This window comes from Erythrolamprus reginae, chromosome 10, assembly GCF_031021105.1.
Source record: "Erythrolamprus reginae isolate rEryReg1 chromosome 10, rEryReg1.hap1, whole genome shotgun sequence".
NCBI lineage: Eukaryota > Metazoa > Chordata > Lepidosauria > Squamata > Dipsadidae > Erythrolamprus > Erythrolamprus reginae.
In genome coordinates, this window is record NC_091959.1 from 48319419 (window position 1) to 48333707 (window position 14289).

At 41.9% G+C, this 14289-nt stretch overlaps 1 protein-coding gene across 4 annotated transcripts in view; it reads right to left on the reverse strand.

The window, feature by feature from the left end:
- Window positions 1–421: 421 nt before the first annotated feature.
- CAMKK2 (calcium/calmodulin dependent protein kinase kinase 2) overlaps window positions 422–14289 on the reverse strand; it is a 37895-nt gene continuing 24027 nt past the window's right edge. For 2 of the 4 annotated variants that reach the window (XM_070763223.1, XM_070763224.1), the window contains exons 8-17: window positions 13647–13683; window positions 9631–9652; window positions 8182–8270; window positions 6802–7001; window positions 4934–4987; window positions 4285–4358; window positions 2972–3059; window positions 2391–2519; window positions 2092–2198; window positions 422–1374 (exon numbers count right to left, since the gene is read on the reverse strand). In XM_070763223.1, the coding sequence (XP_070619324.1) occupies window positions 1299–1374; window positions 2092–2198; window positions 2391–2519; window positions 2972–3059; window positions 4285–4358; window positions 4934–4987; window positions 6802–7001; window positions 8182–8270; window positions 9631–9652; window positions 13647–13683 (876 nt within the window). In that variant the 3' untranslated portion in view covers window positions 422–1298. Of the gene's footprint in view, window positions 1378–2091; window positions 2199–2390; window positions 2520–2971; window positions 3060–4284; window positions 4359–4933; window positions 4988–6801; window positions 7002–8181; window positions 8271–9630; window positions 9653–13646; window positions 13684–14289 lie in introns of all 4 variants that reach the window. The other 2 variants (XM_070763222.1, XM_070763226.1) reach the window with 1 other exon arrangement.

Consider the following 14289-nt stretch of genomic DNA (forward strand, 5'->3'; position numbering starts at 1 on the left):
ATGGAGGGGAGCCTCAGGGGAATCCCAGCAGCGCAAAAACGGGCGCTTCAGTTGGCAAAAGGGGTGAATTTTGGGCTTGCAGGCATTCATCGCTTTCCCATTGATTCCTATGGGAAACATTGTTTCGTCTTACAAACTTTTCACCTTAAGAACCTCGTCCAGGAACCAATTAAGTTTGTAAGACAAGGTATCACTGTACATCGAGATCCCCTGTGAATTGATTTCCACCGCCGTTCCCTCCCTTGGGAGCTGCGACTTTGCCGGAATAGATAACGCTGACTGCTTTTTCCACCCGGAAGTGGGAGATGAACTACTCATTGTAAGCAGAGTTGGAAAAATGTGGTCAACAGCAAAAAATTTAAAAAAATTTTTTTAAAAAAAATTCTGGTTTTGGTTTAAATCGTCGGGAAACTGCAAAAACTCCACGTCCATCCTTGAAAGTTTATTTGACTAGGAAACATGCCGGCAAGCACCAGATGGCTATAAAACCCTGAATTTTGTGAACGCAGCTATATAGTAACACAGATATAAAGTATAGAACTATGATTCGTAAATACGTGCCGACCGTTGCTTGTGCTTGAACGCCATGGCGCAATTTGTCTTCAAACGCATGGCTTTTTGCGCGTCGACAATGCACCTCCCTTCAATCTTATGCTTCGGACAAAGGAAAAACTTCTCCGAAAACCCGCTCTTAAAAATAAAACCGTCTTCAGGAGCCAAAAGCGAAGCATTCTGCAAATACCACCCTTTAAGTGTGACACTGGTTTGATTTCCATGCAATAAAAACAATAATAATTATCATTTAAAAAAAATAATAATAACACCCCAAAGCAAGCGTATTCTCGATCCTCGTTTGGCAGGAAGCACCGTGGTTTAGCCGCCAAAAAAATCGGACTGTGGTTTGTTTGGGGTTTTTTTTTGCAAAGGATTTGGCCTGAGCAGATGTCGGTTCCATTTCCAAACTCGGTTTGTGAGTTTCTTCGTTTTGATTTTTCCTCCCAGGAAATTCAATGCTTCGCCGCTTGGGGGAATGACCACAGCAAGTCCTGAAGATGATAATCGTCCTCTAGCCCCCACTTCCTAGTTTTGAATCTTTTTGGATGGTGAGGGTTTGGGTTCGGATCTGTACAGCATGCTGTCACAAAAAAATCTTGACGTTCGGTGTTTAAACAGTGATCCAACATCGCGGGAGGCAAGTTGGTTCAGCTACCTGCAGGGCGCCCTCTTCTCACGGACCACGTGTGGCGAGCTAACCGGGAGCCCCCCCTTTCCAGGAATGGGTTGGGGGGGGGTTTGCTTCAAGAAAGCAGTTCGTCTTCGCTGACGTTTGGCAGATCGTTCGCAGCGTGTAAAGCCTCTTCGCTGCTTTGTTTTCTGCTTTGAAAGGAAGACAAGGATCGTCAAGGCCCAAAGGTTTTGTCTTTAACTCGAAGGAAGGGAAGGGGAAAAGGAAGGCGGGAGGGAGAGAGGGAGGGAGGAAGGAAGGAGAAGAAGGAAGAAAGGAGAAGGAAGGGAAGGGAGGGAGGCAGACAGGAAGGAAGGAAATGGGAGGAAGAAAGGAAGGAAGAAGAGGGAAGGGAGGAAGGAAGGAAGGAAGAAGAAAAGGAGAAAGAAAGGAGAAGGAAGGAATGAAGGAAGAAGAGGGAAGGGAGGAAAGAAGGAGAAGAAAAGGAGAAAGAAAGAAAAAGGAAGGGAAGGGAGGCAGGAAGGAGGGAGGGAAGGAAAGGAAGGAAGGAAGAAGAGGGAAGGGAGGGAGGGAAGCAGGAAGGAAGGAAGGAGGGAAGGAAGAAGAAGGAAGGGAGGAAGGATGGAAGGGAGGAGAAGAAAAGAAGGAAGAAAGGAGAAGGAAGGGAAGGAAGGAAAAAAAAGAAAGAAAAGAAGGAAGAAAGGATAAGGAAGGGGGGGGAGGGAGGCAGGAAGGAAGGAAGAAGAGGGAAGGAAGGAAGGGAGGAGAAGAGAAGAAGGAAGAAGTGAGGAGAAGAGGAGAAGGAAGGGAAAGGAGGCAGACAGGCAGGCAAGTAGGAAGGAGGGAAGGAAAGAAAGGAAGGAAAGGGAAGGGGAGGGAGAGGAGGGGAGGGTGGGGGCACTTACATCAAATAAGTCTGTCGTTCTGGTGCAGACAGAAATCTTTCTTCCCTTCGACTCCCCTCAAATGGGTTCCCAAAAGATCTTTTCCGGATCATGGATTTAACCAGGATCTGAGAACAGAAGACGTTTCAGGCCGTCCTCAAAACAGGACGTTCACAATTATGACTCTGATTTCTCTCATCTTTATTATTATTATCATCATCATCATCATCATCAAATATATCCCAGCCAATTCAGATGATCTTTCCCAGGATCGAGAGAGAGGCAAATACCTTCGATATATAAAATAAACAAACCCTCACCACGGTGGCTAAGCTGGGGATGTGCTTGACCGAATTCTCCACCTCTTCTTCGGTCACCTCGACCAGCGTGCAATTTTCATCTTCCGTCGGCAGCGGTTCGGTGTTATTCTTGGTGACCCACGGATGCAGCTGGGGGGCAGCGGGAGGGAGAGGAAGAGACAAGCGTTTGACAGCATCGTTTCAGAAAAGAGCCCATAAAGGTTTGGCCAGGCAGGTCATCCCCAACTTATGAATACAGGCCAGAATTTATATCGCTAAAAGAAGACGCTGGCAATTTAAAAAAAAAACCATAAGGAGCAGAGTGATTCCGGTTATATATTATTTTTTTATTACTTTTTAAAAAGTTTTTATTCACAAATAGAAAAACAATACCGCTTCTGGTTATATATTATTTTTTAATTACTTTTTAAAAGTTTTTATTCACAAATAGAAAAACAATACAATTCAAAAAGAATAATAAACGACTATTATGTTGTTTATATATTAACATTATATATATAAGGTTATATATTAAAACTTCCCGTTTCCACTAAATTTAGTCTTTACTGTTTTCGGGAAATTGAGGCCGGCTGTTGAGTTACCTTAATTTCTGGGATGGAGATCCTGGATTCGGGTTTTTTATCCAGCATTTGGGTTATTAGATCCTTCAGTTCGTCTGGAATGTCTGGTCTTGGATGATTTTAAAAAAAAATTAACAAAATAAGAACCTGTTGCCTTTTGAGCAAGTGGGGGTAAGCAGTAAACGGGGTAACAATTGATCTGTTCCTGCCAGTCGAAGGAAGTCGGGGGTCAGCAAGAGAGGAAGACTGGAGGGGTTGGGAATGCTTTTAACAAGTTTTGTGGTTTTATCAGTTGGGTTTTGGCTAAGTGTGTGTATTGCCTACTGTCTGCCTTTGTTAGTTGTGTATGGCTTGCTGTCATGCCCTTTGTTAAAAGGGCCTTATAAATAAACATTTATTATTATTAGAAATAATAGAAATATAGAAGATTGAGGGCAGAAAAATACTTCCTGGTCCATCTAGTCTGCCCTTATACTATTTCCTGTATTTTATCTTAGGATGGATCTATGTTTATCCCAGGCATGTTTCAATTAAGTCCCTGTGGATTTACCAACCACGTCTGCTGGAAGTTTGTTCCAAGGATCTACTACTCTTTCAGTAAAATAATATTTTCTCATGTTGCCTTTGATCTTTCCTCCAACTGACCTCAGATTGTGCCCCCTTGTTCTTGGGTTCACTTTCCTATTAAAAACACTTCCCTCCTGGACCTTATTTAACCCTTTCACATATTTAAATTTTCCCTTCTGTCTTCCAGACTAGACAGATTGAGTTCGTGAAGTCTTTCCTGATAGGTTTTATGCTTAAGATCTTCCATTATTATTATTATTATTATTATTATTAGTAGTAGTAGTAGTAGTAGTAGTAGTAGTAGTAGTAATCGTCGTCTTCGGAGAGGGGCGGCATACAAATCTAATAAATCATTATTATTATTATTATTATTATTATTATTATTATTATTATTAAATAATCTGAACGTAGATTGTGATCAGCAACACAGCCCTCCTTTCTCCTCCAGATGTGACCTGATAAAATACCTCCCAGTGGTGCTAAGACCTTGCAATGGCTCTAAAAGCATCTTCGGAGTCTTTGGAGAGGGGCGGCATACAAATCTAATAAATAATAATAATAATAATAATAATAATAATAATAATTATTATTATTATTATTATTATTATTATTATTATCTACTCAACGTTGGGATCCGCGTCCTCCCCTCCCTGTTGAGTGTGGAAGGGAAGCGAAGGGGCAGAATTCAAATATCTCCCTTTGCAAATCGGGAATTGGCCTTTGTCGTCCTTGGTTTTATGCAGGCGAATCGCAGGATTCTTACTTACTGGTCTGGAAATTCCAACGTCTGGCTCTTGATTTTGCTGTGCAGGCTGAGGATTCGCTCATCCATGAAAGGACACTAAGAAGGAAGGGTGAGAACGTTGAGTTGGATCACAGCCAGGCTCAACAGATATTGGTCTGTCCGAGCATCAGAGACCTGTGTGGCTATCGGAGGATTCAGAGAGTAAGGGGGAAGGAGAGATGGAAGATGGAGAGATATTCTATTCTATTCTATTCACATTCCTGGGGTGTATCGATCAAGGGTGGGGAAGGAGCTGCCTTGCTCTGTGAAAAAGGCACATTAATCGCACCAAGCTAAACCAAAAACAAGTTTATTTTGGTGGCGCTGATGAAACCGGGTTAAAAACAACGCATGCTGTGGTCTTGCCTGCTTGCATTATGTACGCGGAAATGCATGTTGAGTTTTAGCACTTTTCTTTTCTTTTCTTTTTGGAAAGGAATTTCAACCTAGCAGAGGAATTGGGCAACTCAAAGCGAGTGGGGAAATGACAAAGCCGCAAGGGAGGAGAGACACTGCTTGATTTAATATCCATTATTAAGAGGTTTGGATGCTGTAAACGGAAGGCTTTCTTTGGCTTGGCATCTGGACAGCGGGAAACATTGGCAAACGGAGAGAAAATGAGGTTCTGTTACCTGCCCGAAGACGAAACAGTACAGCGTGATCCCCATGGCCCAGACATCTAAAGCCTTGGAAAGGAAGAGAAGGAGGGAGGGAGGGAGGAAGGAAAGCGAGAGAGGAAAATAGAAAGAAAAAGAAAGAGAAAGGGAGGGAGGGAGGGAAGAAAGGGAGGGAATGAAAGACGGGAGGAAGGAAGGAGAGAAAGAAAGAAAGAAAAAAAAAGAAAAAGGGAGAGGGAGAAGGAGGAAGGAAGGAAGGAAAGCGAGAGAGGAAAATAGAAAGAAAAAGAGAGAGAGAGGAAGAGAGGGAAAGAAGGGAGGGAAGGAATGAAAGGAGGGAAGGAAAGAGAGAGAAAGAAAGAAAAAGTAAAAAAGAAAGGAAGAAAGAAAGGGAGGGAGGGAGAAAGGAAGGAAGAGAAAGGGAGAGAGAGGGAGGGAAGGAAGGAAGGGTGAGAGGAAAAGAAGGACAGAAGGAAGGAAAGAAGGAAGGGAGGAAAGAAAGAAAGAAAAGTAGAGGGAGGGAGGGAGGAGTGGTAGAGAAGGGGAGGAGAAAAGCAAGGGAGAAAGAGGGAGAGAACATTAGCTTTTCAAAAACGCTTGCTCCTTCTATTAGCATCACTGATACTATTATCAAGTAGAAGAAAAAATCTATGGTATTTTGCCTCCTTATGCAGCAATGCCTCTATTCCCCTCGCATAAATTACTATCATACCAACATATCAAACTGGTTCTACAAGGAAATAGAGGAACTGCCATCAGATCTGGTGATCTGCCTTAAGAACTAACAGTCGGTCATAAAATCACGCAGCTTCTTGCAATGGAGGCAAATTGACCAACTAACAATAAATCTCCAACCAACTTGGTTCACATACTGTACTATTTTAAGGGGTTTGTTTTAACCAAGCTTTAACTAAGCCAGAACGGTCAGGATTTACGCAGCACCCTCGTCCAAAAAAAATCCCAGATTATGTCAGTTTGTTTCAGGCCGTGTCAGCTTGAATTAGGGTTCAGTTCTTTTTTATTATTATTTTTTATTTTCAAATTTTTTGTTTACAAACATGTCAAAACCATAATTACACTTTGGAGAGGAGCGGCATACAAATCTAATTAATAATAATAATAATAATAATAATAATAATAATAATAATAATAATAACTTTATTTATTTATTTATTTATTTATTTATTTATTTATTTATTGATTGATTGATTGATTGATTGATTGATTGATTGATTTGATTTGATTTGATTTGATTTGATTTGATTTGTATGCCGCCCCTCTCCGAAGACTCGGGGCAGCTCACAACACAATAAAACAGTTCAGAACAAATCTAATAATTTACAATTTAAAATATTTTTTAAAAACCCATTACTAAGCAAATATACCTACAAACTTACCATACATAAATTATATAGGCCCGGGGGAGATGTCTCAGTTCCCCCATGCCTGACGACAGAGATGGGTTTTAAGGAGTTTACGAAAGGCAGGAAGAGTAGGGGCAGTTCTAATCTCTGGGGGGAGCTGGTTCCAGAGGGTCGGGGCCGCCACAGAGAAGGCTCTTCCCCTGGGGCCTGCCAACCGACATTGTTTAGTTGACGGGACCCGGAGAAGGCCCACTCTGTGGGACCTAATCAGTCGCTGGGACATTATTATTATTATTATTATTATTATTATTATTATTATTATTATTACACAGTTATGTAACAAATCGCTTTTGATTTCCAGGTAATTGCATTCATAAGAAATTATACACTTCCATTATGAAGAATTCCTTTCATCAGAAATAAAAGATCCATCTGGGGTTCAGTTCTTAAAACCCTTTTTCAATTCCTAGCAAAAACACGATAACTCGGAGCACGGTTTCCCCTCTTTCTTCCACTTACCTTCCCGGAAAATATTTTTCTGGTTTCGGACAGGGTCTCCGGGGCCATAAAGGCCGGGGTGCCCACCGTGTTGGTTAAAAGGGCGTCCGATCCTTTGAATTCGTTGCTCACGCCAAAATCGGCAATTTTGATGTGGCCGTCCTCTCCCACCAGAAGGTTCGAAGGTTTGATATCCCGGTGGATGATTTTTTGGTAGTGTACTGCGGAGAAAGGGGAAACGTGAGCCATGAGCTCCTTTCGGTGTCCTGGTTTTGCAAAATAAGGACAAAGGGAGCAGTCGCTGTTTTATTTTAACCAAGAGGCTAGGCGGAAAGAGGTTGACTCTGCACATGTTCAGAAGACACAATATCTCCAATGTTGACAGTGAGAACAATGGATCAGAAGTTGCCTTAGGAAGTTGTAGCACAGACATTTCAACCGATTTTTTTCGGTGAGTAAAAATGTGTCTTATAGTCCAAAAAATAATCTAATCTAATCTAAATCTAATCTAATCTAAATCTAATCTAAATCTAATCTAATCTAATCTACCATATTTTTCAGACTATAAAACGCAGAATATAAAAAGCACCTAGATTTCGAAGAGGAAAACAAGGAAAAACAGTATTTGGCCTCCCTGTGTCCCGTTTGTGCCCTCCCTAGCCCCCCAGGAGCACTCTGCAGACCAACAAGCTCTTCCCACATCCCTTTTTTCACCCAAAAAAGAGCCTGTTTTTTGGCAAAAATGGGACACGCAGGGGCCAAAACTAGGGCTGTATTCGGTCTATAAGATGCACAGACATTTCAACCCACTTTTTGGGGTGGGTAAAAGTGCGTTTTATAGTGCCAAAAATATGGGGATCTAATCATCTACTCTACTCTACAGCTACTCTACTCTACTGTATTCTACAGCTACTCTACTGTATTCTACAGCTACTCTACTGTATTCTACAGCTACTCTACTCTACAGATACTCTACTCTACTCTACAGATACTATACTGTGTTCTACACCTACTCTAATCTACTCTACTCTGCAGATACTCTACTCTACAGCTATATTCTAGTCTACAGATACTCTGCTCTACAGCTATTCTACTCTACTGTATTCTACAGCTACTCTACTCTACAGCTTAATCTACTGTATTCTACAGCTACTCTACAGCTACTCTATACTGTATTCTATAGCTACTCTACTCTACAGATACTCTACTATGTTCTACACCTACTCTAATCTACTCTGCAGATACTCTACTCTACTCTACAGCTACTCTATTCTAGTCTACAGATACTCTACTCTACTCTAATATAATTTTTACAAAACACAGCCTTGGGACAGAAAATAGTCTCCCACACTCCACCCGGGCCTGGTGCTGAGCTTTGTGTCTTTTTTTCTATACACTCACAATACTCAATGCCCTTGATCAGGTCTTGGAAGTAGAATCGTGCCTGGTCTTCAGTGAGAGGCTTCAGATTGGGAACTTCCATCACTGGCCTACAGAGGGGAAAAAATAAAGTCAGGAGGAGGGAGGAGTTTGGGTGGAAGAGAAGCAGGCCATAAAATAGGGACAGGGCAGCCTTATCCTTGAATCCAGAACATCTGGCAGTTTTTATTTGGTCAGGAGCAAAACCATTGGCTAAACAAACACCTCTATCACTGCCTGGTTTGGTTCTGCAACCCAATGAGACTGACACAGACTTCAGAGGAGAATCAGAACTGCAGAAAAAACAATGGCTGCCAACCTGCCTTCTATTGAGGACCGGTATACTGCAAAAAAGCGGGGCGTGAAAATATCTACAGACCCCTCGCATCCTGGACACAAATTGTTTCAACTACCACCCCCAAAACGTCACTACAGAGCACTGCACACCAAGACAACTAGACACAAGGACAGTTTTTCCCCCGAACGCCATCACTCTGCTAAACAAATAATTCCCTCAACACTGTCAAATTATTTACTAAGTCTCCACTACTATTACTAGTAGTTTTTTCTCGTCATTCCTATCACCCATCTCCTCCCACTTAGGACTGTATGACTGTAACTTGTTGCTTGTATCCTAAGATTTTTATTAATATTGATTGTTTCCTCATTGCTTATTTGACCCCTATGACAATCATTATGTTGGACCTCCTGATTCTTGACAAATGTATATTTTCTTTTATGCACACTGAGAGCATCTGCACCAAAGACAAATTCCTTGTGTGTCCAATCACACTTGGCCAATAAAGAATTCTATTCCATTCCATTCCACTCTACTCTATTCTATACTATTGTCTCTTTTCTTTTATGTACACTGAGGGCATCTGCACCAAAGACTTGTGTGTCCAGTCACACTTGGCCAATAAAGAATTCTATTCTAACAAGCAACACTGGCATAGTATTAAATTGCAAAGCCTGGATTGACTCATCCCATCAAGCCCAAAACAAACAAACCACATACAAAGAGTGGGCTGTCGTGTAGAAACTATAGTGGACACTTTAAACGTGGTTATTTCAGGGCCCAAACAAGCCGGGCCAAAAATTGCTAAAAATCGGGAGTCCTATTCTAGTCGTTGTGGGAGAATTGGATTTTTAAAACCGAAAATCTACACCAGTCTATTCCAACCTCAGCAACTACACAACGCGTGGGTTGTAACTCCCAGAATCAATAAGACGTGTGAATTTCAACTCCCACCCAGAATTCCCCAATGGTTAGGGAATTCTGGGAGTCGAAGTCCACAGTTCTTAAAGTGACAGAGACGGACAAATCTTGCTAGAGGGAGTAAAATGCTCAGGGCAACAATTTCTCCCCTTATTCTCTAATGTTGCATGTACACTATTAGTTAGAGATGTGAAAAACAGTAATCACCTTACCCTTTTTTCACGAGTTCAAACACTGAAATGAAAAAAAGAGGCAGACCATTATTTTATTTTATTTATTATTTATTAATCAGATTTGTATGCCGCCCCTCTCCGTAGACTCGGGGCGGCTAACAGCAGTAATAATACAATGTAAACAAATCTAATATTTAAGTTAATTAAAAAAAAAAGAACCCCCATTTAAGAAACCAATCATACATACTGACATGCCATGCATAAATTTTATAAGCCTAGGGGGAGGGAAAGTCTTAATTCCCCCATGCCTGACGACAGAGGTGGGTTTTAAGGAGCTTACGAAAGGCAAGGAGGGTGGGGGCAACTCTGGTATCTGGGGGGAGTTGGTTCCAAAGGGTCGGGGCCGCCACAGAGAAGGCTCTTCCCCTGGGCCCCGCCAAACGGCATTGTTTAGTCAACGGGACCCGGAAAAGGCCAACTCTGTGGGACCTAACTGGTCGCTGGGATTCGTGCGGCAGAAGGCGGTCTCGGAGATATTCTGGTCCGGTGCCATGAAGGGCTTTGTAGGTCATAACCAACACTTTGAATTGTGACCGGAAACTGATCGGCAAACCATTAATTACAAGGAGAAACATTTGTCAAATAGTTGACTGGGTCAATCAAGCCCTTGGCAGGATTCCTATCATCTATTCAGCTTGTCGTTGATAAGTCATGACAACTTGGTCAGCAAGTCAACCATAGGGGGATAGGCAGGGTGAACTAAAGGCCTATATCAGTGGTTCTCAACCTAGGGATCGGGACCCTTTGGGGGGGGGTCGAACGACCGTTTCACAGGAAAAGACAAAATTTCCCCTGGTGTTGGGAACTAAAGCTTCTATTCTGGCCCCTTGGGACATATTTTTAACCACCTGACCAATCAGGCGTTGACAGTGGGGGCGTCCCTCTGACCTTCCTGCCAATCAGCTTAAAGCATATATTGGTTGCGGCTCGAATAGTATTTGCACAGAAATGGAAAGAAAAAACAATACCAAAAGATACTGAAGTATTTAAAAAAATTATAGAATGTACAGAACTAGATATGATGACTAAACGTTTAAATAATCAAACTGAAACAGAATATTACAAAATATGGGATACAGTATATGATTGGTGGAATTCTAAAAATGGTATTATTAATAATTAACTATAATATAGAATGAAAAAGTAAATAGTATTACTAATAACTTTTTTTCTTTTCCTTTTGTATAATAATTTAAAATACAAAGAAATCTAATTAATAAGTTTAACGTTAAAAATATAGAGTTAAATTTAATAAGAATGTAACTTACATGTGTGCCATTTCTGCTTTGATCTGATTACAGTTAGGATTTTTTATATTTTTGTATTAGTTAGACTTCTATGACAAGCGGAGCAATGGTAGCTCCTTAAATGTTTTGTGTTGTATGTCTTTGTTTGTCCTTTTGAAAATTCAATTAAAATTAAAAAAAAAAAAAAGAAGCTCCGCTGGGAGAATCGATGCTAGGCTTATGGTTGGGGGTCACCACAACATGAGGAACTGTATTAAGGGGTCGCGGCATTAGAAAGCTTGGGAACTACTGCCAGGGGCTGAAATCCCTCCTGACCTCTAACGGAGGAGCGAACGGAGGGAAGCTACGCCTGGCCGGCTGTGCCAGGAATTGTTTTGGGCTCCAAAACCAAATTTAATTAGGAAAACGGCAACAAGCAACAAACACCAGATGGAAGGAGGGAGGTTGGAATACGGAAGGGCCGTTCGCCACTTATTTCTGTCCCGCTTCCATCTGGAACTGGGGCCAAGTGTAGGAAGCGTGTTGGAGAGGCTGCCCTGCAGAGCACCCAATGCTTTTATTAGAAACATAGAAACATAGAAGTCTGACGACAGAAAAAGACCTCATGGTCCATCTAGTCTGCCCTTATACTATTTCCTGTATTTTATCTTAGGATGGATATATGTTTATCCATCCTAAGATAAAATACAGAAAATAGTATAAGGGCAGACTAGATGGACCATGAGGCCTTTTTCTGTCGTCAGACTTCTATGTTTCTATGTTTCTAATAAAAGCATTCGGTTGAATCTTTTATTCGGGCAGAATTTCTTGGGGAGAAGAAGGCGGTGGGGCAAACAGGCCAAGGTTTAGTGCAACAATCTGGGTTTCATTTTTGGGACCCTCAAAGCAAGAATTCCAGATGAGTTTTACCTTTTCTCCCTCCTTGGGATACCAGCATAGTTATTTAGAGCGGGTGTTCCTCAGGTTTGGCTTCTTGAAAGTGTGACTTCATTCCCCAGAATTGGCTCAATCAATCAATCAATCAATCAATCAATCAATTGATGGGTCAATCAATCAAGTTTGTCTACTTGAAGTGTGACTTAATTTCCCCGAATTGGCTCAATCAATCAATCAGTCAATCAATCAATCGATGGCTCAATCAATCAAGTTTGTCTACTTGAAGTGTGGCTTCATTTCCCTGAATTGGCTCAATCAATCAATCAATCAATCAATCAATCGATGGGTCAATCAATCAAGTTTGTCTCCTTGACGTGTGGCTTCATTTTCCAGAATTGGCTCAATCAATCAGTCAATTAATCAATCAATCAATCAATCGATGGGTCAATCAATCAAGTTTGTCTACTTGATATGTGGCTTCATTTCCCAGAATTGCCTCAGTCAATCAATCAATGGCTCGATCAATGAAGTTTGTCTATGTGACGTGTGGCTTCATTTCCCAGAATTGGCTCAATCAATCAATCAATGGCTCAGTCAATCAAGTTTGGCTACTTGAAAGTGTGACTTCATTTCCCAGAATTCCCCAACCAGCATAGCTGGCTGGGGGATTCTGGGAAATGAAGTCGCACCTGCCTTTAAGTGGCCAAGCTTGGAAACTCTGGAACAAGGGAGCCTCTCTTGCAAACCCCATGTATAGACCATTCTATAGCCTTGAAAGCCTTGGCATCTGCGAGGTTGAAGACGAAGAGGAAGGAGTGCAACTTTTGGGGGGCAGGAGAACCCCTATTTCCTTTTATTTATTTATTTATGTATTGGATTTGTATGCCGCCCCTCTCCACAGACTCGGGGCGGCTAACAACAGTAATAAAACAGTATATAACAATAATCCAATACGAAAAACAGTTAAAAACCCATTATATAAAAACCAATCATACATACAGACATACCATGCATAAAATTTTAAAGGCCTAGGGGGAAAGTGTATCTTAGTTCCCCCATGCCTGGCGGCAGAGGTGGGTTTTAAGCAGATTACGAAAGGCAAGGAGGGTGGGGGCAATTGTAATCTCTGGGGGGAGTTGGTTCCAGAGGGCCGGGCCGCCACAGAGAAGGCTCTTCCCCTGGGTCCCGCCAAGCGACATTTAGTCGACGTGACCCGGAGAAGGCCAACTCTGTGGGACCTAACTGGTCGCTGGGATTCATGCAGCAAAAGGAGGTCCCTGAGATAATCTGGTCCAGTGCCATGAAGGGCTTTAAAGGTCATAACCAACACTTTGAATTGTGACCGGAAACTGATCGGCAACCAATGCAGACTGCGGAGTGTTGGTGTGACATGGGCATACCTAGGGAAGCCCATGACTGCTCTCGCAGCTACATTCTGCACGATCTGAATTTTCCGAACACTTTTCAAAGGTAGCCCCATGTAGAGAGCATTACAGTAGTCGAGCCTCGAGGTGATGAGGGCATGAGTGATTGTGAGCAGTGACTCCTGGTCCAAGTAGGGCCGCAACTGGTGCACCAGGCGAACCTGGGCAAACGCCCCCCTCGCCACAGCTTTATTCATTCATTCATTCATTCGTTTGTTCGTTCAAATTTCTAAGCCACCCTTCTCCAGGGAACTCGGGATAAAATCGATGCAAAATACAAATATAAATTATACACTATCAATCCCAGTGACAAAACCCACATCTTAAAATCCGAAAACTTTAAACCCATTCATCTGAACCCATCCCAATCGCAACCATACGAATGCTCAACGCTGAGTGGCAGGGTATGAAAAGAAAGAGAGGCCGGAGGGGGGGGGGGGGGGCTTACCCATGTATAAGTGGTCTTCCGTGGGGTCATCCAGCACCTGCCAGCAAGGAGAAATATACAAAATGGGACACTGCACCTTAGCTCAACACACGCCAGGAAATTTCTGTGGTCAACATAGATTTGAATGCTAGAAACAGAAAGGTCTCACTAACTTCTTGGTGACAGTAGTGAGTCCATTATAGAAACCCATCTGTTCACAGGTTCTCCTGTCAAATGCCACTAGGCTGGCACACGGGACATTGTTGTTATTATTATTATTATTATTATTATTATCAATACAACACAGCAAACGAGATCGCTGTGCTGCATTTCGTATTTCATCACCAGTCGGTCGCTTCCCAAGCACCTAGGACGGCGTGATGTAGCAGTGAATTATGTTATTTTTAATTTAATTTAATATTATTATTATTATTATTATTATTATTATTAATAATAATAATTTATTGGATTTGTATGCCGCCCCTCTCCGTAGACTCGGGGCGGCTAACAACAATAAACACAACATGTACAATCCAACACTAAACCCTTATTATAAAACCAAACATACACACAGACATACCATGCATAACTTGTAATGGCCTAGTGGGAAGGAATATCTCAACTCCCCCATGCCTGGCGGTATAAATGAGTCTTCAGTAGTTTA